Here is a 25,208-nt window from a genome sequence, read left to right as displayed (position 1 = left end):
ATGAGGCATTTTAAATTCTGAAAAAGAAGGACACTTACATTGGCGGAACAAATCATTCTCGTTAGGGGGTATACCGTAAAACTTCAATTTTTTTGACAAAAAAATTCTGTGACGTATGATTGCAATTGCTCACGCTACTAGAATTTATGACGTAATTAAGGAGTAGTAGTTAATAAAAACCAGCTTCTATTAAGATTTACAGTGGCGGCACAAGTCATTATCCGATGGATTGCATTTGGCAAGAGGGCCCTAAGTCTATTTGACGTTGAGTTTCAGAATATGCTAACTAAAACATTAGCAACTATTGAAATGACTCTCACTGAATTGCACAAACATTTCCTTGTTTAAAGCCTGAATTTTGCTTCTTGTATAGTCATCCCAATTAAAGGAAATTAAGGTCGTCTGCATTTCCGCCCAAACGTTATATTAATCAGTAATTAACCTCGATAATCTCAGTTTTATTATTTTCACCTAAAGCCCATTATCGACGAAGATTAGCGCTTATCGTGTGTGTGCTAAATGTTGTAATAACCGAGCCCATCTCATTTCTGTTTAAGACCAGCGATAAGATTGTGGAAAACACACATTTTTGTTACAAACATTTGTAATTTTTCCGGTTTATTCGGGCCTCGGCCATGTTGCCAGATAACCTCGATTCTAACTAAAGAAAAAATGCGTTTCTAGAGGTGACATTCCGACATAATTAAAGTTCTTTTTTTCAGGTCCGATGGCACGGAGGCGCCCATCATTGAAGAGACCCAACATGACGACAAACCCAGACAACCGGTCACTTACGGAGAACTAGTGATTTTAGGGTAAATATCACAGCAAAATAGTCGATTTTCTAACCCAAAAGCTCCTAATGAGGCCCGCGCCTGATAGATGTATTAATGTGCGGACCATAAAATTTATTTGCATTTAGGGAATTTCACATAATTGGGAAAAACAAGGTCAGTAGTACCAGTACGGTACGACCCGATACCGCTCAACGCGCGTTTATTAATACAAATACAAAACTGTTCATCTGCATTATAATTGTTAGAGTGAGATTTGATGTAGGTTGTTCATGCAGAGGAGGCTCTCTCAGAGAAACTCATTAAAAAAATATGTTTAAATTATGTACATAGTTTGAAAAAAATCTATGCTACGCTAGAGAATTATGAATATATGTATATTTATATGGAGAAACGCAAAATTTATAGAGGAAAGTGAATGAGGGAAAACTATTTTTTTTTATTAATCTTCCTCGATTTTGTAATTAATAAAAAAACGAGAAATGGCGCTAATTACCGTGAATGTGAATGTTATTTAGTTGCCATTTATTATTTTATACAATCATCCAGCAGTTTGAGTAAATAAAAAAAAAAACCTGAAATCGCAGTGGAAGAATCAACTATGAGAATTAGTGAAGCGTCAATTTTACAGTTGAATATTTAGGAGCTTCCGAATCATTCAAAATTTCTCTCCGATAACTAAAAAATCTCGTTTAATCATCAAGTTTGGACTGAATAAAGCTGTCATTGAGGGGAAAGGCGAATTAGAATTTGAATGAAAAAAGCCGGTCGAAGATTCAGACAGGATACTTAACTTCAGTTGAAGGAGTACGACAGTTTGAACTCGTAAGCGGAGTTCAAGCTATCATACAGGGTGGCTCATTTAAAATATCTTGAAACCATTTTTTTTTTTTTCGGAAAACCTTGAGATGCTCTAATTTTACTTTTAAGGGAGACATTTTTAGATCTTAAATTCGTAGGTGTAGAGTCGTCCACCTAAACGGGGTGCCGACCCCTTCAAAATCTTAAATGGCACGGGGGATCTAGTGGCACATCAAATCGAAGGTATTTCAACTCTACAAACATGCTGAAATTTTTTTGCCTCACCTTTAAATGTTGTAAAAAGCCGTTTTACAACATCAGTGAAAAGAATCGAAAAAAACGATATAATCTTAATAATAATAAACTCACCAATACTACAAAAAATTATGTTTATTTGTATGTATTTTAATGGGTTTTGTAAGCATTGTACGGGTAGTTTTGTTCCGATTTTGCATTGATTAGAATCGTACCGCGAAATTTGTCGATTCATCCGACGATTCAAAGCACCATTGTGTGCACCACTGCAGAGAGGATTAAAGTTGTCACCGTCTATTTCATAAACAATGAAATAGCCCCGGAAACTACAAGAACTTTTAATGAAAGGCATCCCGGTAAGAATTTGAGCCATCCCTATGTGATGAATTTAATATCTACATTCGTGGAGACTGAATCCGTAGCTGACAAAAACACGAAAGGCGACACACCGTTTTCAACGAGGCTGTACAGATTACAATATTGGGACATACTAAACTGTATCATGTAAATGAGGAAAAGTTCATTTGAAGCACCCGAGAATTAGAAATAACATCAGGTATTCCATGTAATAGTATTCAGAGGATCTTAAAAAAGCATGATTTCCAGCCCTATAAGATGCATCTCGGTTATAAACTCAACGAAGATGATCCAGGTCGCCGTGTGCAATTTTGTGAAGTGATGAGTGAAGGCATTTCGATCAATCCAAATTTTTTACATTCTGCATGCTTTTCTGACGAATGTACATTCTTTCTGAATGCTTTCGTCGACAAACATAATTGCAGATTTTGTATTGATGTGAATCTTAGAATTATGAGAGAACATCATTCACAGACCCTAGAGAAATTGAACGTATGGGCTGGGATTTTGAAAAATCGCATTGTAGGACCCTTGTTCTACCTGATAACTTGACGGGTGCATCTTACCTCAATTTGATTTAAGTTTTCGTCTACCTTCACATTGTGGATATCCTTGAAAACAACGATCAAATTCCGAAAATTATGTATTTTTTGCAGTGGATGGCACTCCGTCACACTATGCAAAAAGTGTACTATACTAGCACTACTACTATGAGCTAGTAGCACAGGAACTAGTGCTACTCGTTCAGGTTAGATCAGGTAACTTTTTGAAGCATCGTTTTCCCGAACAGTGGATTAGTAGGAGAGGTTTCATTGAATGGCCCCCAAGATCGCCTGATTTAACACAATTAGATTTTTTTATGGGGTCATTTAGAAACTGATGTTTATATAAACGAAATCTAGCTCTTTAGAAGATCTTCACCAGCTAATAGTGATAGCATTTGGTGAAATAACTTCTGAAATGCTACGAAATGTTCGGAAAGAGATTGAGTAAAGACTTTATTATTGTGCGGTAGTAAATGGGTCGCAATTTGAACAGTTAATTAAATAAAACATTATTGAAAAAATAATAATCTATTTTGTTTCACCGATGTTTTAAAGCGTTTTTTTTTACAATAGTTATAAGCGGAGCAAAAAAAATTCGGCATCCATGTTAGGGTAATTGAAATATCTTTGATTTGATGTGTCACTTGACCCCCCGTGCCATTTAAAATTCTTGAAGGGATTGGAATCCCGATTAAGAGGGTGACTACACCTACGAATTTATAATGTAAAAATATGCCTCTTAAAAGTAAAATTAACGTATCTCAGGGTTTTCTGAAGAAAAAAAAAATTCCATTCAAAATATTTCAAGTAGACGGTTATAAATGGACCACTCTGTATTAGCCGCAACAAGGGAGCCAGAATTTAAAGTTGAGCAGGCTCAGAAGAAAATATTTTATCATGATTTAATGTTATTATGCAACGTCTGACCTGAAGCATTATCGAAGCTTTCACGAGTCTTTCCTAAAGTTCATGTCTCAGAAGAGATTTCAATTAATTGTTCTCTCTGCATAACTTTTTTTAAAAATCTTTTTGTTATACAATAAAGATTTCCACTGCAATTTGTTCCGCAATCGTGCAAACATCATGCAATCACGAAATTTTTGTTAAGGTCAGTTGCGACAAACAAACAAAAACAACAATCGCTTATTAATACTCAAATTTAGCAAACAGTGCTGAAATATGGCTAAATTCCACTCTGTTGCGGTTCATGAACATGATTTCGATAAATTGATAAATACCACCCACGAATAAGCAGTACGTTTATGGGTTTGCATGAGACAATCTGAGGCGTAGAAAGTGGACATTCCAGGAAGAATAATAAATCGATGACATTAATATACAAAATATCACAGGAATGACTGTACCGGGTGTTCGGAGCTGGGGTGTTTCGACAAAAAAATCCCGTTTCCTAGTAAGAGAGAGAAAAACTAATATACATGTGATGCGTTCGATTTTTCAAAGAATTTTAATGGCGAAAAACCGTATTTCTATGTTTACAATCCACAGCGCTAGAGGGCGTTTTTGAAATTTCAGCCATTTTCAAAATTCCTCATAACTTTTTTGTTTAGGGCAATATTGAAGTAAAACAAAAACATTCTCAAGGCACTTTTTCTATGTGATTGCAGTGACGTGGTCTCTTGCTACAGCATACCGTTTTATCAAAAACTAACAACTTTTTCACTTTAAACAAACATCACAATCGGCTGTGACTTGAAAGAAATATCAATTTTAAACCATTTTCATTTTATTGCATTTTCATGTAAGTATACAGTCACTCAAAAAAGTATCCGTACAGCCGAAAAAAAATTCTGTAAACCGTAACTTTTGACTGATTTTGTTCAAATTTTGTATAATGAAAATTCAAATCGAAACTCAATTTGCGTAATTGAGCAACTTTTGAAAATTTAACTTTTAGAGTGCTTTCCAGCGTTTAAAAAAAACTCCGTTTTGAAAACTTCTCGTGCGGTGGAAATTTTTCAATGTGGTTTGAACATTCTTGTAGAGGGGATTTTTGTTCATATATCCTGAAAATTTGATCAAAATCGAACAACAAATAAGGGAGTTGCAGCTTTTTAAATTCGTCAAAAATATCAAAGTTTCGTCATTTTGCGCGAAAATCGTCACTCTTTGGTGTTTTTGAAAGGCTCCATTAATGCTCCATAAGGTATTTAATTAAAAAAGAAAAAAAATGCAGAAAAAAATGCGTGGGGCAATTTAACAAATTGAATAAAAACTTAATAACTAATTATTATTTTCAAAATGGGAACCATCATTTCTGATACAACATCGACATCTGCGTCTCATCTCTGTGGTGGTTACTCCTAGCCTCATTTCAGCCTTCATTAATTTTGCTGCCTCATTAGTTCTTTGAATGAGATGGTCTCGATCATGAATTTCCTCATTGTACACCAGTTCTTTCATTCGTCCCCAGATATAATAGTCAACTGGGGTAAGATCCGGAGATCTGGCAGGACACAATATCGGTCGGTAACATTCCTCGGTGCAAGCACTTGAGGTAGGAGACCCAATCCGAAGAACAAATTTTTGTCGGTTTATCTTACATGCCGATATTGAAGATGGAAGAGTTCTTCGCAGGATTTTATGGACGGATGAATCCAAATTTTTGGAATTTTAAAGCATCACATTTTTTCTATCTATCAATATACCGAATGTTTCTCTTATTTTTATCTTTTTTTGTTAATGTTAAACTGTGTAAACATGCGGCAACGAAGAAGTGTGTTAAATGATTTAAGAAAATTAATAATTGACAAACACAAACAAGGATTACAACAAAGAAGTGATTGCTGAACATTTGAATTTGTAGATGTCTTACTATAAAAAGACCGCGAAAAACGTCAATTGTAGTCGATAATAAAAAAATGATCTAGAAGCTAGAAACTGCGTCCATACGAAAAATTCAGCGAATATTGTGTGAAAAGGGTTTATTTGGACGTCGTCTTGCCAAAAAGCTTTTAATTTCAGAGAAAAATAGAAAAGTACGACTTGAGTTTGCCAGAGAGCATCTCGACTGGTCAACAGGAACACAGCGCATGTATTATTTAATAATGAAACCGAAACGACCGTGTTAAATTATGACGGTCTTCAGTAGGTAAGAAGGCTAGTTAAAGATAGATTTGATTCAAAATATACTCTAGAAACATTAAATCATAAAGCAGGATCAATATTGGTTTGGAAACGTTTGTCTCGCAGAGCTATGGACTCTCTATTTTTGATAAAAGAAACAATGACTGCTGGGAGTTACAAAAATATTCTTAAAGAAGTTATGCTTCCTTATGCAAAAAAAAAACATGTGCCACTCGGGTTCGTTTTCCAAGAAGATAACGACCCAAAACACACTAAGAGTGTGAAAAAGTGGCTCGCGGATGAAAAAATAACTGTTATGAACGGGCCTGCTGAGTTACCGGATCTTAATCCGATTGAGCGTACGTGGGGCGACTTAAAAAAGCGTATTGAGAATCGCAAGTTTTATAACAAGCGAAACTGTTTGATCATATTCAGAATCTCTGGAATAATACTGAAGAAAATATAATTGAAAATTTAGTGAATTCTGTGTCAGTCAGGTGTCGTGAAGTAACAATACAAAGGATATTCCACAAAATATTAATTTAAATAATGTTTTTTGTTAACATTAGCAGGAAAACTTGAAAATTATAAATGTTGCTTATTTCATGTCAGGATGAATTATGAAAAAAAACTGTGGAACCTTTAAGAATTTTCATCATTTTTTGTACTATTTACATGTATCGTTAGTAAATAATAAAAATATTGTTTAATTTTAGATCTTTATGATTTTATAGTAAAATTTAAAACGCTTTTCAAAAGTTGCTTAATTTATGTCCGGTACTGTATATTTAAAATAATCTAGTGTTGAAAATTTTTTGCAGTACCTCAACTGCGCCTTTCGTTTTAATTTAAAAGTTCTCTACAGGAAAAAGTCTAAAGACGTCAAATCGGGTGATCCTGCTGGCCAATTTCGGGGTGCAGCGTTGCCTCTTTTGATCCATCAGTTCGGATAAGTTTCATTTAAACACCTATGAACGTTCACATTAAAGTGGGATGGCTCTTCGCCATTTACAAACCACATTTCGTCACGAAGTTGTAAAGGAAGATATTCCAATAAATCGGGTAAAGCATATTGTGAGATGAGTAAATGGTTATCCCCCATTTAACCAAATTGTCATTACAACTGGTCCAAAAATAAAATTGTCAATTATACCTGTCCAAACGTTAATTCGTGTTGGAAATGTTTGTCCCTCATTGCAAAAGGATTTTCACCGTTATACACATTTTCGTTGTGTACATTTGCATAAACTCGTAATGAAATTTTCTTATTTCGATGAAATGGCAAAACGTCAGCCAACTTTCTGGATCCATATCCAAAATAATTTGCATGTTTTGCACATAATATGGACGGAGTAAATGTTCTTGCAAAAATGTTATTAATGGTATTTTTGGAAACCGTCAATGCTAAACCCAAGCGCCTGCAGCTCGATTTAGGATAAATTCTGTTTAAAACTCCTGTCTCTTCGACCTCTACAGTCCTAACTGTAGGTTAGTGTCCTCGATTAACATTATTTGGATCGAAACTCGCAATTTCTGTAAATTGTATTTCAATATTCGCGATAGTTCGATGGTTCGGAATACTGTGACGCAAAAAAAAAACAATTCAATATTAATTCCTGAAAATATCTTCAAAACAGTTAGAGTTTCGACATAATTTCGACTCGCAGACAAGTCGCACACAGTGGTAACCTGAAACAGAAGAAAAATTCGTGTTAATTCTTTAGGAAAAACCTTCAAAACAATGAGAGTTCCGAATCAATTTCGACTTGAAGCAGAGGCGTACCCAGTGGAAACCTGAAACAGAAGAAATATTCGTTTTAATTCTTTAGGAAAAATCTTCAAAACCATTAGAGTTGCAAATTAATTTCGGCTTGAAGCAGAGGCGTACACAGTGGAAACCTGAAACACAAAAAACCATTGGTAGTTAGAGAAGAAAGTTTCAAAAAGCTTCGAAACAGTTCAAGATGCGATATCATTCTTCGTTCACGTCCAAAAATGGCCCTAAAACCTTCCAGCGGGACCAAATTGCAAATCATTTCGATTTTCAACTGAAATTTTAATTAGGCTTAAATGTTCCCATTGACCTGACAAAAATAACTGTAGACCACAAGAAACAACAATCAGAACTCACCCCCGAGCACCAAAAGTGTGAGTCAGGATGATGTCATCAATATCTATTTTCACTCACAAAATACTAGTTAAATGCAGCCCACTTTCGCTCACTAAGTCGTGGATGTACTAACGGAGTACCATACGAATTTTTAAAACAAAAGAAAATCTGATTTTCTTAATTATTACTGCAGCACCTTTGACAAACGTCTTGTCCGTCGCCGCGCTAACATTCAAGTGAATCATCTTCGAAGTGGTATCGGTACGACCTGCCCTTTGTTAAGGTACAGCTGATAGGTGTTGGATCGATGCGCGATTGGAAGTAATATGCGATGTTTCCAGATTTAGTAAAATAGGGGAAAGTTGCGAATTCAAGGTAGCAGTTTCATTATGCAAAAAAATATACATTGAAACCTTTATAAGGTGACACAGTTGGTTCCAGCTTTTTATTCGCTTGTGAAATGTGTCCGCTTATGGGGACGGGGAAAATGAAAATCAAAATTTATACCGCATGTTTTTATGGCTTTAAAAAACTAAATTAAAATAAATTCCTATTCAATAAATAACAGGTTACTTAGAATTAAAAAAATCTGACATCTTTGCTTGTTTCACCTTTTTTTAGTTTTTCCTCGAGTAAACAACTTCGCATATGGGGTTTCACAAATTTAAAATTTTGAAATGCCATAAAATCTTTCTCTGCAATTATTTTTAAGTCTTAAATCACTTTCAGGCCTTTACCATAAGATTTTATTGAAGAAATTTCAGTGATTATAACTTTTTCCTCATCATTTTCTTACATACCGTACTCACGCTCTTCTGAAACTTCGTAATTAATATCGCATGGTTGTTCTACAGAAATTGCTCCTTCTAATTACAGTCCTACAGACTTTTTTGCAATTATGAGACTCGCCAAAAGTGACAAAGGGAAGTAATTCACTTGTTGGTATTCTTCTCCAGAGACAGGCAAAGAACCTTCTTTTTTCTAAAATCCAACTTCAGAAAAACAGTTATTGATAGTAGTTTGGGAAACATTAATCCAAGCTGTATGTGTAAAATATATACAAAAGTTTCGAGTATATTTATATATATATACAGGGTGGTCGTTTAGTGCGGTCTCGGAAGATTACGGCTAAACAATTTAATATTTTGAATTTATTTTTTTTGCGTTATATTGAACTCAATTATGGGTATATTCTAAAATTATTTTCGTTTTATACAGGGTGTTCTAAATAAGTGAAAAATATCAAAGTTATGTTTTTTTAAATAGGACACCCCATATATTAATATCGTTTTAGATTTCTTGAGAAAAATAAATGTATGTTTCATTAACGTTTACTTGTCCTAAATCTTAAAAATTTCGAAATAATTAAGTTTTTTTTAAGAAATCATGCAATTTTAAAAACTTTGTTTTGAAGGAAGTTTAAACTGGAGTAAATCGAAATTCATACCAAACCTTAGATATGAGACGTATTTTATGCCAGAGTTATTAAAATTGAAATATCTCATACAGTGCGTCCAAAAAATAACATGAAAATTGCATTATTTTTGAAAGGAAGTAACTTGCTTAATTTAAATAGAACACCCCATATTTTATTACTCGAAATAAGAGATAAGCATATGACTAATCAAAAATCGTTACACCTTCCTATACCTAAATGTACATGTTTTCTTCGAAAAATAAGATTTAAGAAAAGGTAACAAAATTAATAATTTGATTCAATGATATCAAAATTCAAAGGGTAGTGGCGTACAATTTACTACTAGGTAATAAAAGTATCTGGAATTTCCCGAGAAGTCTTAAACTCGTACAATATCGGACGCACATCGGCCATTGTCCAAGGTCCAACATCGGGGGTTGCAAGAACTACATATGGTAACCGTAAATTAGAGACCAACAAAGAGCTGGTTCCCGATTCCCATGTAACCCAAATTTATGGTCCCTGAAATAAATGGAAGGACATAAATTGGACTGACCGACGATGGAATTTTCCAATCACTTTGTTGGACCACGGTTCAACCCCCTCCTGCAGGGGTGACCGAGATCTGGCGACAAAGGGGAACGAGAAAAGGGAAGAAAAGTTCAGTCCCACCAGTGCTTTCTCAGAAGAATTATCTGCAACCAACCTGCGCATCGCTCAGGGCACGGACGGTGTACCATCATCGTTAACAGTGCATATACAAGCAGGGTGTAGGTTCATGATTCAAGGGACTCAATTACTACCTCTCGCAACCCTACAAAACTAGTTGTTCTTGGAACCACCAATTTTTCGTTATTTTTAAACCATTAACTAAGTACCGTCTCCTACAACGTGTATTGCATGGAACCACTAGTGACACAATAAAGCATTAAAACAACCAAACACGAGTGCTTAAATCCAGTTTTTCTCAATTTAAAAAAGAAAAAAATGAGAATGGTCCTTCAGTGTAAACTAAAATTGAACCAGCTGCGGAAGCAGATACCACCAAGTTACAACAGTGTCCTGGAGAGGTACAACAGCTTCTTCGACGACAAAAGTTATTGTTAACAACAATTTTTTGTTGGACAAAAGTATGGTATACTACGTAGTGTTGTTGTATATAGGGTCATTATCAATTAGTCAGTCCGATTGTGTTGTGCATTTTTACGAAATGTGCCAAAGAAAAGGAATTTTCTGGAAGCTTTTCGAAATTCAATAGTCCAAATATCACGTGACGGCTACAACCAAAAAGACGTTGTAAAGACGTTAAAAATCGGCCAAGGGGCCATCTTCAAAACTTTAAGAAAATTTGCAACTTGTGACAATGTAAAATATGGTCTAAAACCTGGACGTTCGAGAAAAGCGAATGCCGCTACCCACGAACGGATTAAAAAAGTATCATCTGTAGATCTTGGCAAGGCCTCCAGAATTGTAAACCAAGAAGTCACTAACAATAGTGACATCAATATAAGCGATCGCACTGTACGTCGTCGGTTGTGCGAAATGGGATTAGTAGGAAGGATCGCAGTGAAGAAGTCCTTAATTTTTAAGAAGAGCAGAAAAGCCAGAACTAAATTTGTTAAGGAACATTTGTGTTGGTCACCTTCAAAGTGGCGCATTCTTCTTTTCAGTGATGAACCCAAAGTTAATATTTTTTATTCTTATGGGAAAAATTATATTCGTCGACTTGTGGGGACTAGATTTGACCCCGAACTATCAAAAACCAACAGTGAAGCATGGTGGTGGCAGCATAGTAGTATGGAGATGTTTTTCTCGATCGAGCGTTTGACCATTGGTCGAAATTCAAGAAATTATGGATCGGTTTCAATACAAAGCCATCCTTGAGAACCATATGTTGTCATTTTCTGATGGAGATTTGACTTTACTTTCGAATTTCCAGCAGGATACCGACTCTAAACATTCGTGCCGATCGGAAAAAAATTGGCCGAATGATAATAACACCCCAGTGTTACAGTGGCCGCCTCAGTCGCCGGATTTCAATCCGATTGAGCATCTCTGGGAGTACTTACAACGAAAAATTCAAGACAAGAATGTGTGTCCAATCGGGATGACTTGGGGAAAGTCCTGGAGGAAGAGCGGGTGAAGATTCCTATTTCCTTTTTTGAAAATTCAAGCGATTCTATACACCGTCGATATGAGGCTGTTATCAATTCGAAAGGACATGCCGCAAAATATTATTTTATTTAAAGTTTTGTATTGGTTGAAATGGATTTTACGAAGTATTCCATTCTTTTGTCCAGCATAATTTATTATTAAATTTTTTTTTTAATTTGTACCTATTTTTTGTTTATAATATTATGAAATATAATGGGTGGCATAGAAAAGTGAACACACTGTAAAAATAGTTTTATTCAAATAATTTTTGGCTTGCATGTTTGTATATGGGAACAGAAAAAAGGGTTCAATTTTCAGCCATATTTATCAATGTATTTACAAGTTATCAGGAATTTCATACTTTTTTTACTCTAAAAATTGCAATAAAATGTCAACAATATGACTGCAAAATATCATTTATTAGTGTACAGCGTGTTTAAAAAGTGCTTTTAAATTAATCAAATATACCTAGACGCAGAATACAGCGAAATTTTCATCAATTGAGCGAGTTTGAGAGAGGTTAAATGGTGGGTCCACGAGAGGCTGGTCGGTCATTTAGGCAAATCGCCACTAGATTGAACCATAGCGTAAACACTATAGTGAGATGCAATCAGGCATGGTTCCAAGAAGAGCAAACAGGCAGAATGAGAGGTGCTGGACGATCCTGAAGAACTACAGAATGCCAAGATTGCCGCCTTCGAATTATGACCTTAAGAGATGGGTTCGTCTTGTCGAAGACACTGGCAGATCAGTGGAATGCTGAGTATGAAAGGCCCATTGGGATTCGAACCATTTATCGCCGGATAAGAAATTTTGGACTGATTTCCTCTCCTCATTTTGTGTTACCCTCACCTTAAATCATCATCAAAATTGACTGCAGTGGTGCAGAGAACGGATACATTGGAATCTGGAAAGTGATAACATCGTGTTTACTGACGAATCTAGATTCTGTTTGGGTAAACATGATAGTGGAGTACGAGTAAGAAGGAGGCGGGGTGAAAGACGGAATTCTCCGCTTACGATACAGAGGCATATAAATCAGACTGTTGGGGTAATGGTTTAGGGTGCTATTGCATATGACAGTAGGTCACCTTTACTTTTCATTAGAGGGACTCTGACAGCTCAACGATATATCCAAGAAGTTTTGGAAGCTCATTTCGTGCCTTATCTGGAAATTCTGTTTAATCCAGTTTACCGGCAAGACAATGCACGACCACGTGTGGCTAGAGCGACTATAGAATTTTTCCAACAAAACGCAGTCGATTTGTTGCTTTGACCACCGCGATCTCCAGACATCTCACCGATCGAACATGTATGGGATATTGTAGGTAGAAGGTTGCATAATTTAACTCATCCCCCACAACCCCTAGCGGCGTTATGTCATGCCGTCCAGTTAGCCTGCAATGAAATCTCTCAAGAGGACATCAATCACTTCATTAGATACGTGCCTCGACGTGCACGGGAAGGTATAAGACACCGCGGAGGACCGACAAATTATTATTTATACTTTTTGCGTTTAACTATTAAATTTGTTGATTTTTTTGATGAAGTGTTTGTTTTAGCGTAAGAAACATCCATGCCAAAAATTATTTAAATAAAGAAATTTTTATAGAGTGTTCTCTTTTCTATATCACTCAGTACACATACACTAATGGACAAAACTAAGGAAACTTTTCAATATGCACATATATTTTTAGTACCTTTGAAACAAATCATATATTTTTATAAAAGTATTTAATTAACAAATAACAAAAGTGTTTAACATAATAATGTGTTGAATATCTCCAAGAAGGAAGGAACAAAAAAAAAGCAAAAATAGGTTGGACAAAACTAAAGAAACTATTTCAAAAACAACAAATATTTGAACATATCACAATAAAAAAACAAAATAAATTAATAATGGGTAGAATGTCCCTTATTTGCGATGACTTCTGCGCATCTTTTTGGCATTGATTCAAGAAGGGTGTTGATTTTCAACATATCCATGTCCCTCCATGCTTCTTGAATGGCTTGCTTTAAATCTGCTTTATTTGAGATATTTTTTTTCCTAACTTGAACTTTTAATTGACTCCATAAGTTTTCAATTGGATTCAGATCCGGACTTCGCGCTGGCCAGTCCAAAACAGCAATCTTTGCTTCTTTAAGCCAGGAAGTAACTATTGCCGCTTTGTGTTTCGGGTCGTTGTCATGCTGGAATATCCAAGAAACGGGCAGATTTTCGTCACAAAATGGTTTCATTGTATTTTTAAGAATGTCTAGATAAAGAAATCTGTCCATTCTTTCATCAATAAAATAAATTGGACCCATTTTAAAACCCGAAAAACTTCCCCAGAGAAGAACTGAACCTCCACCATGCTTTATGGTAGGTAGTGTATACTTTGGGTCATATCTTTTGCCCACTGGTCGCCTTATCCATGAAATCCCATCAGATCCAAATAAATTGACTTTTGTCTCATCGCTACATAAAACTTTTTTCTAAAATGTCTGATCACAATGTAAATACTTCTGTGCAAATGCTAGTCGGGCCTTTCTGTTTTTTGAAGAAATAAAGGGGGTTTTAGCTGGTCGTCTGCTTACTATGCCAACTTCATTACATCGCCTTTGTACAGTCTTATAACTTAGATTGTCTACACCCAATTCGTTTAAAATTCCTTTTGCAGACAAATTCGGTTGTTTCATTGCTATACGTTTTATCCGTCTGTCTAGATTTTTGTTGGTTTTTCTTGGCCTACCACCACCACGTCTACAAATAATCACCTTTTCCTCGAGTCTTGTATCTACTTTTTTTTTTTTTATTTATAAATAGAAAAATGTTTTGCAATATCAGCTTGCTTTGTTCCATTTTGAAAAGCTCCAATAATTTTTGATTGTAAATCTTGAGATAAATACCTTCCAGTAGGCATTCTCAAAATATCATAGCAAACACTGTAGCACTCAAACACTGTGGTGAATATGAATATATTTTGCAAAATAGAATTCAACTGATAATGCATTTTGCCAAAAAGTTTCTTTAGATTTGTCCCAATAAATAAACAAATAATGAAAAATTATTCTTATCACTGAGAATTAAAAAAATGTATATGGTACGTATTAAATAAATATTTCCTCAGAAGTAAATAAGATACACAGAAATGATGTACAGGGTGAAATTAAATTTATTTTTATATATTTGAAAAGTTTCCTTAGTTTTGTCCATTAGTGTATATACTTGGGTTTTTGTATAATTTGTTTATTTTTTGAGTCATCTATTTTGATATAAAACTATGATGGATTTAAAATATTCCATACTTGTGTCCATAACTGTAATTTATTACGTGAGTTACTGTATGATACGACTATGTAAATCGCCATTTGTAAGTGTTTACCCGACAAGGACCGAGTGTTCGCACCCATCATCCTTGGGTGCGGGATGTTTTATGTTGGAAATTTCCAGCAATATTCTTTGTCGGAACTTTCATTGGGATACAATTGCTTTAGAGCTGAAGTTCGGACAAAAGCTCAATATCGCAATCCACGCGTTGCGCCTTAAAACGATATGCATATTGGATACCGCTAACTAATTTGTAAGGTGGGTACACCAATGGGCGTTAAACTCTCACCTCTAGAATTTAAGAATTTGGAACCTCGACAATTCACCATTATCACCAATCGACCGTTGTTTTGTTGTTGTTATTTTGGTGCTCTCGTCCTTGTGAGCTTGCACTCCCAAACTCTAACTCTCTTTCTGGCCATCACTCACTTGAAATTGTAACGGCAATATTTAGATTGTTTTTTTTTTTTTTTTGGTACATCCGATTAGGCGATTTCATTTAACAATACAATAGCAACGTTTTGTGAGTGTGTTATTCGAGAGTCGCACCAGACGCAAACATAAGAAACATAATTTATGTGCTTTCAAGTTCATGATTTAAAACTTACATTGTTCGTTCTTCTTTATTTTTCTAGCCAACCATTAGAAGCAGTGAATTGTTCGTATTTTAACCTGCAGGCTAGTTTTTTAGCTTTAGCTTTTAGCAGTGGTCCTGATACTGAAACGTTCTGGCTTCTCTTTCGAGAGAACCAATTCAAACATTATTTATCAATTTTCCGTAAAACATTTTTTAATCTGTTAAATTTTTGCGCTAAACCATCACCAGATTGTCACATTTAACGAAATTTCTCTTTTTCTCGTAAAGTTTCTCCTGCCTGAAATTTTCCTATTTTAAACCTTAAAATAATAAACAATTTTTTTTTCACAACCAGGTTATTATTATTAACTTCTCTGCTAATTTTCGTACAGGTAAATTCTCATTTTGAACAGTATTTATAATTTCCTTTTTTCCTTTTAAAGTCGTTAACCTTTCTTCGGGAAGTGCCATGATGCGATTTGCTTCTTGCGACACTACATAATAGAAGCTAAAGTCGTGTTTACCACGGACCAAATAAAGGGGAAGTCCCGACGTTCATTTTAGCGGTAAATAACGCAACTAACATAATATGTATTTTACTATTGGCCGAACTTCAGAGTTTCACGTCCGCTTGTTGGAGGTTTGTTGTTATTGCTGGGAAACTTTAATGTCCGTTTCCGTCCTATAGAGTTTTCCGCTCATGGGAGACTCTTTTACATAGAAAAATGGTTTAAACCTTGCAATTTCAAGGAAGTTGTCCGGTTGAGGGAGGAGTGTCCACAATGAGGGATTTAGCTGTATTTCTTATTGCGAAAAGAACTCTAATCTGAGGTTTTTCGAGAAGAATACTAATTTAGAATTTCATACGGTATTAAATACGTCGGGTCCATAATTAACATACATATGAATAAAATTAAAATAAAGCCACTGTCAACCTTAACATTCTCTCTTAGTGTGTTTAAAACTTAACAACTTAGAGAACTGAATGAAATATTTATGATCTTATAAATTTAATTCTCTTAGGAACAAAAGCCATTAGCAGGTTGTCGCAATCCTGTAGTGGCATCTTTTCTCTCATAAAATTATCCAGAATTCGTAATTTTTGTTAGCATGCGACGTTTATAGAAAAATTATTAAATTGTAGAAGTAAAGGACATTTCCTAAAGCGATTTGCGTAGGGTCGTAGACCGCATCGAGGCGATAGATTTGAGTTATTCTTATTGCCCCACGTGTTCCCGAGATATCGACGTTTCACATTTGAGAACGGGTAAAAAAAATATACCTCTCCTCTTTTAAACGAATAAAAATCCTATTATTAATTTATATAATTAATTTTGATTTCTAATGTTATAAGTTTGTTCGCAAACAGGGTAAACCAAACACTCGGTTTATTATAATTTTTGATTATAATAAGTTACCTTTTCCCACCATCTTCTGTTTACCATTTATGAGGCTCTTCAGAGTTGCGTAATAATTGTGTTTTTTTTTTGTGCCCGAGGAGGTGGAAATCTTCAAAAAGACCCCGGCCGCTCCGGGTCGGGTAGTGTGGGATTCGAGCCTATGCCCGCCTACCCACTAAAACCACCCCCTCTCTTCTCATGGCCCCGGTATCGCCTGGTAGACATTCCTTCGGGGCGTCCGGTCGTAAGAGCTACTCTCTATGCTTCCGTCCTTGTCCCCTTCTGTACCGTTCCCATAATAATTGTGGTAACAGTACCGTAAACGGTTTTCGCTCCGATCGTTCTGATTTTTTAATTTGTTATTCTAAAGGTAATTTTGAACAACTTTTCTAAAGGGACAAGGGCGCTCAAATGCCTCTTTCACACTTTTTTTTAGGTTGAACATTTTTCCAAATCCAACTGTCTTACGGGATCGTGGAGCGAATAGGGGTGCTGGGTGAGGTAAACCGCTTCACTATGGGTATGTAATATTTTGTTGTTGCTTTAAAGATCTGAAACGTTGTTGATAATTACCTCACTCAGCACTCCAATTCACTCCATGAATCCCGAAAGGCACTTCACTTAATTGACTAAAATACTAGCGTGGCCTCTGCGCAAGAAAGATACACAAAAATTTTACAATTTTATTTCAATTGCAATCACAATTGAAAAAAAATATAAATTCTGATCAAAATAAGTAAATGAAAAACATATTGCCTGATAAGAATTGAAACTAAATGAAATAAATTTCCTTTACTGAGGTGATCCGAACTAACCTGAACTAATCTGAACTAGCCTGAACTAAACGAAATAAATTTCCTTACTTTATCTTACCTTACCTTACCCCACCTAGCACCCCTATTCGCTCCACGATCCCGTAAGACAGTTGGATTTGGAAAAATGTTCAACCTAAAAAAAAGTGTGAAAGAGGCATTTGAGCGCCCTTGTCCCTTTAGAAAAGTTGTTCAAAATTACCTTTAGAATAACATATTAAAAAATCAGAACTATCGGAGCAAAAACCGTTTACGGTATAATTACCATAATTGTAATCTAATGAACACATAAATCCGAAACATTTATTTTCGTTATTAAAATTTGAAATATCCCGAAGACCTACGACGGTGTCCTGAGTGCGACGACGAGATTCGGGAGTTTCAGATATGAGAATGGAACTTTGGAGAATATTAGTAATGCTGAAATGTGCATGAATTTTGCAAGAGGCGTTTACGAGCAAAAAAATCCTTGGCAAATTCTGAGAAATGCATTTTATAAGCCAGTTTGCCAAGACGCCAAGGAAACCTTACAACTAGATAAATAGCTATACTGAGGACACGTGGATTTCCTCACTAATCGCTTCGGCTAAAAGGGAAACCATCCAATGTCGGTATGAGACGTGCCCTGACTAACTACATATATCGGTCCCCACACGCCTAAATAAGGCACAATCATAATTCAACCAGCAGCTGCTTAATTAAGCTTCACTATTTAAAAGTTTCTTCATAGGCCCACGCAATCGTCATAGTAATAATAATTAGCTCCCACGCGGACCCCACTGACTTATGTCCGTTTTAGGTACAATGGGTCTCTGCACCAGGGGGACCGCGGGCGTAAGCGCAGCAAGTTCGTATTGCTCAAGCGGCCGGTGGCCACGGGGGTGAAACGGTCAAGACACTACATGGTCAAGACACCCCACTCCTCCCAGGCCATCCTGGACACCACCCAGCACTCCATTTCTTACACGTTGAGTCGCAATCATGCCGTCATCGTCGAGTACACCAATGACGAAGAAACGGACATGTTTCAGGTGAGTACGCGAGATGATTTAGCTTTCCTTCTGAACAGTCAGCGCTGTCATCTTCGAAAATTTTTATTAATCAAAGTGTTTGTGTGGGCAAATTTAAGTACAGATGGGAGGGTTGCGCTATAAAAGAAAATTAATTTTTATATAAAGAAACATCGCTTCCATCTTGTAGAATATTTAGAAAATACATAAACAAAATAGCTGTCGTATTAACTGTTTTTTCAGCCATCTTATTAAAAAAAAAAAAAAAGATTTCAAAATGGCTCTGTTGTGTCATAATTGTCAATCGCCTTTCAGCCATCTTGGAGATTTTTCTTCGAATTTCAATAAAATAAAATCTGTAGCTGATTTCTATGATTATTCCAGATTGGGAGATCGTCCGAATCTCCCATAGACTTCGTTGTAATGGACACAATACCAGGCGACAAATCCGGGGACCTGAAAGTGAGCCAAAGTACCATTTCCCGGTTCGCTTGTAGGATTCTGTGCGAGCGTAACAACCCAAAAGTGGCCCGGATATATGCCGCCGGCTTCGATTCCTCCAGGAATATATTTTTAGGGGTAATAGAACCATATTTTTGTCTGATAAAGTACAACGCAACTTCAGGGAGATTATCTTCTTGGAGTGCCTTGAAAACAGGTTTCAAGGCTGGCGAATTTTTATCGGAGGTCTAGTTTTTTAAGACCTGCGGCAGTCCGGCGGACCGAAGGTTTTTTTCGTGTTCACCGGCTCAAAGAGAGGTATTTTGGGATAATATATTTCGGCTAAATAATAAGGGTCCGTAAAAGAGAGATACACCATGTAATTTCGGTTGTTTTAAGTGCATAAAAAAAGTAAAAAGCGGTCTTGTACTACCGAAAACGGTTCTTTTAAGAACTAAATAATTTCGCCCTTTTTAATGCCTTAAACGGACGTTTCAAAGTATAAACAAATATCCGAAAAAACAAAAAAAATCTCTTTAGACGGTATTTTAAAATTGTACAGAAAACTGCATGGCAGAGACGGTGCTAGCGTCATTAGAATACCGAAAATTACAACAGTTAAAAAGAGTATTAAATAGCAGTAACTTTCGAATATTCCTGTGAAGGAGATTTGATGAGGAATAATTAATTCGTGAGAAAGTTTGTGTGGTCTAGGAAACCAAAAAATTCTCAGACAACAAAAAATTATTTGTTGCAACATTTAGTGCCTCTTAAGTTCTGAAATTCTTACTGTTTACCTTCAATAAACTCTAGAAAATTGTAAACACTTTCTTGAAAGTCGTTTTGTTCTCAAGGAAAAGGCTTGCAAGTGGCAAGAAAATGGCCGAGACATCGACGGCCAGACAACGAACGGGGTACTCATAATGCACCCCCGAGGAATATTCTGCGGCGGCGAAGCAAAATGCGGCCGGTGGATGGAAACTTCGGTCGGCGGGGGCGTTTTTACCCGGAGAGAGTCCAGATCTGCCCAGCAAAGAGGTCAAGTGGTGAGTCACCCCCTCCTCTCCCCTCCTCAGCATAAAATGTTCCAATTTATTTGTCTATACAGATAGATGATGAAAACAACATCCTCCAAGACGGTTCTCTCATCGATTTGTGCGGGGCGACGTTGCTGTGGCGATCTGCTGAAGGCCTGGAAAAAACACCAGTGAGTGCAAAGGATTTTTCCATCGAAATGGTACCAGTTGACATGTGTTTTTTCAGAGCAAACACGACTTGGAAAAGGTGATAGACGAGATAAATGCGGGCAGGCCGCAGTGCCCGGTCGGATTGAACACGCTGGTAATACCGCGCCGTATGTCGTCGAACGACAACCAGCAGCAGCCCTACGTTTACCTAAACTGTGGCCACGTGCAGGGTTTGCACGACTGGGGTCAAGAGGATTCTGGCGAACGAAAGTGTCCTATTTGCCTTGAGGTATGTGTCTATTATGGTCATAACTATAAAATGGCCACGTGAAGTGGAAAAGCAACTGCCATTTGCGTATTAGAACTGTGAAAACGCTCTCTACCACACAAGAAAAAAAGGATATTTTCTTTGTGTCTCCGTGATTTTATCAATGTTTCGATTAGATTTTCTTGATAGCTTGCTTCAGGTTATTTTGGTCGCTTTTCTACAGTTTGAAACAGTTTTTGTCGCATTGTTCGTTGTTTCCGCTCTATCTCAACGTTTTCTTATTATTTCACATTTTCGTTGGTTCTTTACTTTGCTAGTGTTGCGAAAAAACCAAAACCCACATTCACCAAAACTCATGTCTAAATCAAGATAATAAAATAGCGAAGAAAGAATGAAAGCAATAACGTCATCTAAACTGTAACGAGATATTAGAGGACTAACAGCAATATCAAACTAAAATTTGTCTGATCAAACTGAAAAAAATGATGTGGGAGAGCTGCATTGACATAATTATTTTTCATAAAAAACTATGTTTGGCCTTGTTGAGGCTCGATCCTTAAATACTTCGATTAAAAGTTCGTACCAATATTTTGTAAAGACAAATATATGATAAACATTTGCAGTTTAAATTTATTTATTTATTTAAAAAAAGAAATTTTCTTGAGAAATTTGTTAATAGAGCTGCTGTTGCTGTTTCATGGCTGCTATATGTAGGAGGAGCTAAAAAATCTCCAATGATTTATTTTGGATTTTCAGTTAGGTCCGGTAGTGAAACTGTGCATGGGCTTGGAACCGTCTTTTTATGTGGACTCGGGGTTGCCAACGTTCGGGTTCAATCCGTGCGGGCATATGGCCAGTGAGAAAACTGTCAAGTGAGTAGAAGTTTTGCGAAAAAATTTCATACGCAAGGCACACTATAGGAATATTAAAATTTTTAATTTAATCTGATTAAACATGACTTTACCAGATTTCGACAACACTGAGTTTAATGCATATGTCAACCTAAATAGATCTTCGGATCTGACTAAGACAGGTATTTTTATATTATTCAAAACCTTTAAAATGTGTCTCTGTGTCTAAAAAATGAGTCGTAAATATGTTAATTTTCTCTATAAGTTAAAATTCTTTAGTGAAATCTTTTCCTATTTTTAGATATTGGGCGAACGTAGGCGTACCTCACGGCACTAACGGCTTCCGAGCCGTGTGTCCGTTTTGTGCGTCGCCGCTGTCCGGCTCGCCCGGCTACGTCCGGCTCATTTTCCAGGACAACGTCGACTAATTCACGTCGGACATCAACGTTACTATCTCCCCAATAAATAATATTTTAGATACCGAGAAAAAGAGATTGTGCGCGAGAAAGTATTTCATATCTAACAAAGACCGGATATTTTGGTTATTTTCAGGCAAAAGTCTCTGTCTTTGTTTGAAGTTTATTGGATGTTGTGATTGGTGAGGGAGGGGTTAAGGGGGAGGGGTGTTTCACATAGTATTTTAGCGTACCAAAGCTTTATTTATGCGCGTTCTACAACCTGTAACATAGGACCTAATTTAAGGTTTGTATTGGTCGTCGAAAAAGAAGAAAATGCGGACTTCATTGCAACAGCAAAAAGTGTAGGGAAATGCCGCGTGACTATCGGAAGATATTTTCCCACATTTGTATCAAACTGTCTACTGAAAAGGATTCTTTTCGCAGCATTTTGTAATCATAAATGTTGCTCGAAAGGAACCCATACAATCTTTAAAAATCACCCTCAAAAAGGGAGGCTATTTCGCCTCTTTGAGCAATTGCAGCGACACCTTGAACTGTGCATTTGTGTAAATCGTTAAGACTGGTTAGGTTTAACTTTGTATCGCTCTGATGGGTAAGGTATTAATAGGCTTCATGGTATTGTTTGTGAGGGTGTGGAAACTCTTCAAATATACAGGGTGAATTAAAATTGTATTATTTGAGAGGTGTCCAGAGATTTTATTGCAAAATTTGCCTGATTTGCTCAATTTTATCATTTTTATGCCCTGTATAAAGAAGAGTGATAGTATTCAAAGAGTGCATTAATAAAGGTTCTATTACCCAATTTAAGTTATGAAATGGGGACCGCGTAATCAATTGGGATCGCCTTGTTTATTTGTCATCGAGGATGTTTTTTACGTGAACAATTTTTCGACTTATTTCTGTATTTAAACCGATTAATAATAATTATTATTGTAATACCATTGTAAATATGTAGTATAAGATTGAACCGCTAGTTGGTATAGCTCGAGTAAAGCTTAAGGTATTTTTAATGGTTATATTCACAAAAAAAAAGAATTTCTCTGTGCCTGGATATTCACTAATAAATTGTAAGAATTCAGTTTTACTGTTGACCCAATTTACCTGTCCTATGGCAAATATCCCAAGTCCAGTTAAGCACCTCGAGTTGGTCTTTGAAAATACGACTATTTTTATGGTAAAAAAAACAGTCAATACACAGTTGTTATACTGTAAAGTGACTAATTAAAACAAAAACAAGGTTTTCGACAAGAAAATTACGTGGAGTTAACAGTCTGTGATCTTCTGAATAAAAAATTATGTTTGTTATGATTTCCTGGCCATTTCATATGTGAATATTTCTTAAATTAAAATTTAAAAAATAGTTTTACCGAGTTTATCAATCCTAACTCTGCATGTTTCTAATCGCTTCTGATTATCCAGATTTGGTTGTCTTACCTGCAGAAGCAAAACCGAAGCTATTGGTCTTATGTTCATTTTCCATACTAGGGTCTTTTATGTATGACATGTGTTTAGGTTGGTAGATCTTGAGAAAACTTATCTATGTTCGTTTTGTATAGGTCAATTTACGATCAAATTCTTGTAGACACTCATAGCGTTTTTAAGTGCCTTAAATAAAGTCAACTAGGATTCAATTACTATTTTATAGTATAACAACATAGATATGAAATCAAACAAGGGGTAGATAGCTAATGAAATTCTTAAATTAAATTGAAAATGGTTTAATTTTACACAAAAATTACATATTTTCAACAACGTCAACAGCAGAATGATAACTGAAAACATTCTTCAAATGAACTGGCAGCTACCAAACAGGCACAAATATATAAAGAAAAATAATTACATATATTTAGCTCAGGAAAAAAGCTTTTAATATTTTATTGCCAACAAATAAGTCAGGTAACTTTTTTCTTACACCAAGTAAATGTAATTATTAAACCACAAATAAGCTCTTTACTCACATCGTTCACTAAGGCATAAATTTCACAGCCACAACTTCTCAAAAAAAAAAAAACAACTAAACGTTACTACTAGAACTTTGAGGTTTAACTGAAATAACATTACTTGCTTTGCTTACAATCACCTCCTCTTGGGGCTTCCATTGTTTGATCTCTTGTAGTCTTAAGGCTCTCTTCTAAACCCTCAAAAATATTAATTTTTAAGTTTTGATTTTTTGATAAAGGAACATACCTTTAGCCTCTGACATCTCTCTCGCACCCCTTTCATATCTTTCTTAATACCTTGTAGCTTCCCATGGTAGAATTTTATTTTCACAAATAAAGCTTGCAATTCTGGTGAATACTGCACCTCTGATATGCTCAAATTTTCATGATGAAGTCTTTCAACAAGTTCTTGCTGTTTCGCCCTTTAATAATTTAATTTAATTTAATTTAATTTATTGGTGTAATATGGAGAAGTGATATTCTTACTGGAGTTCTGTAAGTCGACTTTTGCTGTCCTTCAAAGGTGGTTCTAAAAGGTTTACTAGGCCTACTCCAAATATTTGGGCAGACTGCAAATAGATGTTACCTAGTGTCTCAGAGTTGGATCTGTGGTTTAGTTATAATTAATGAGAATGGGATTGGTTTAACTGTGGGGTATTTACCTTGATGAGGAAGGGTTTTGAGGATCTATGGGAGCTTCCATTTTGAGCTGTTTTTCTGAGAATAGGAGTTTCGCAGTAGGTCTTTTTGATGAGAAATTAAAGTAAGTGTTTAGTAGAGGAACAATATGTGAGTAAGTAGACTTTTATTACGGTTTAATTTTAAATAAAAAAGTTTTTAATTTTAAACTGGGAAAGCACGTTTTAGGTTAGAAGTTTGTGCTGTTGATTAATTATAATTGCTGTCATGTTTGATAACCTGTGACGTCACGTTAAGTCACTACTTCAAGGGTTTGTAATAGCGGTTTTATTAAGAATTTTACATATTAAAATTATTGAGGTTGCCAACATTAAGTGTTTCTTTTTGGATTTTTTGAGATGCTGAAATATATGGGAATATCTGCTTACGATTCTGTTAGATTTCTTTTTGTTATGAATGGTTTAAATTATTAAAATAAATATAGGTTACCGCACTAAATATAATTGCAGTATAAAAACACTCACAAGAGTAAAGGTAAACAGTAATATTTAGTGATAAATACAACATTTAAATTTCAAAATTGTATACTTTATTATAGATAATATGACTGCCCGCGGTTCTTAATGACGTATGTTTATAATTGTTGAATGATAGCTCGGTACAGTAGTTTGGTTGATTTTAACTTATTCTTGATATTTTATTCTTGATATTTATCAGTTGATAAATTTCGTTAATTAAATATAGATTTTAATTAATAACAATAGTTTAAAAACTTTATTAAGACATTTTTTCTTATTTAAATCTTGATTTAGTTTTCTTCCTAAGCTCACTTCATTT

General features: G+C 35.6%; 2 protein-coding genes across 2 annotated transcripts in view; one reads left to right on the top strand and one right to left on the bottom strand.

Moving 5' to 3' along the window:
* Positions 1 to 22,870, top strand: part of Pli (E3 ubiquitin-protein ligase pellino) — a 38,846-nt gene extending 15,976 nt beyond the window's left edge. The window contains exons 2-9 of the mRNA XM_066292744.1: positions 723 to 815; positions 18,416 to 18,647; positions 19,011 to 19,205; positions 19,922 to 20,113; positions 20,176 to 20,274; positions 20,331 to 20,543; positions 21,279 to 21,394; positions 21,675 to 22,870. Coding sequence (XP_066148841.1) covers positions 723 to 815; positions 18,416 to 18,647; positions 19,011 to 19,205; positions 19,922 to 20,113; positions 20,176 to 20,274; positions 20,331 to 20,543; positions 21,279 to 21,394; positions 21,675 to 21,801 — 1,267 coding nt within the window. The 3' untranslated portion in view covers positions 21,802 to 22,870. The remainder of the gene's footprint in view (positions 1 to 722; positions 816 to 18,415; positions 18,648 to 19,010; positions 19,206 to 19,921; positions 20,114 to 20,175; positions 20,275 to 20,330; positions 20,544 to 21,278; positions 21,395 to 21,674) is intronic.
* A 624-nt stretch (positions 22,871 to 23,494) lies between these two features.
* Pldn (Pallidin) lies at positions 23,495 to 24,617 on the bottom strand. Its single transcript, XM_066292757.1, has 4 exons — positions 24,395 to 24,617; positions 24,219 to 24,338; positions 23,980 to 24,154; positions 23,495 to 23,923 (listed from the first exon to the last, which is right to left on the bottom strand). The coding sequence occupies exons 1-4, from the start codon at positions 24,433 to 24,435 to the stop codon at positions 23,807 to 23,809; spliced, it is 453 nt and encodes a 150-aa protein (XP_066148854.1). The 5' UTR covers positions 24,436 to 24,617; the 3' UTR covers positions 23,495 to 23,806.
* Positions 24,618 to 25,208: the final 591 nt, after the last annotated feature.

Source organism: Euwallacea fornicatus, chromosome 2 (assembly GCF_040115645.1).
Source record: "Euwallacea fornicatus isolate EFF26 chromosome 2, ASM4011564v1, whole genome shotgun sequence".
NCBI classification, from domain to species: Eukaryota; Metazoa; Arthropoda; class Insecta; order Coleoptera; family Curculionidae; genus Euwallacea; species Euwallacea fornicatus.
This window is presented reverse-complemented; position numbering and strand designations above follow the sequence as displayed.

Coding starts and splice junctions, on each gene's coding strand:
- Pldn (XM_066292757.1), bottom strand. CDS start 24,435: ATGGAAGCTCCCATAGATCCTCAAAACCCTTCCTCATCAAG. Junction 24,339..24,394: donor CAAAACCCTTCCTCATCAAG/GTAAATACCCCA, acceptor ACTAAACCACAG/ATCCAACTCTGAGACACTAG. Junction 23,924..23,979: donor AGAGATGTCAGAGGCTAAAG/GTATGTTCCTTT, acceptor TTGAGGGTTTAG/AAGAGAGCCTTAAGACTACA.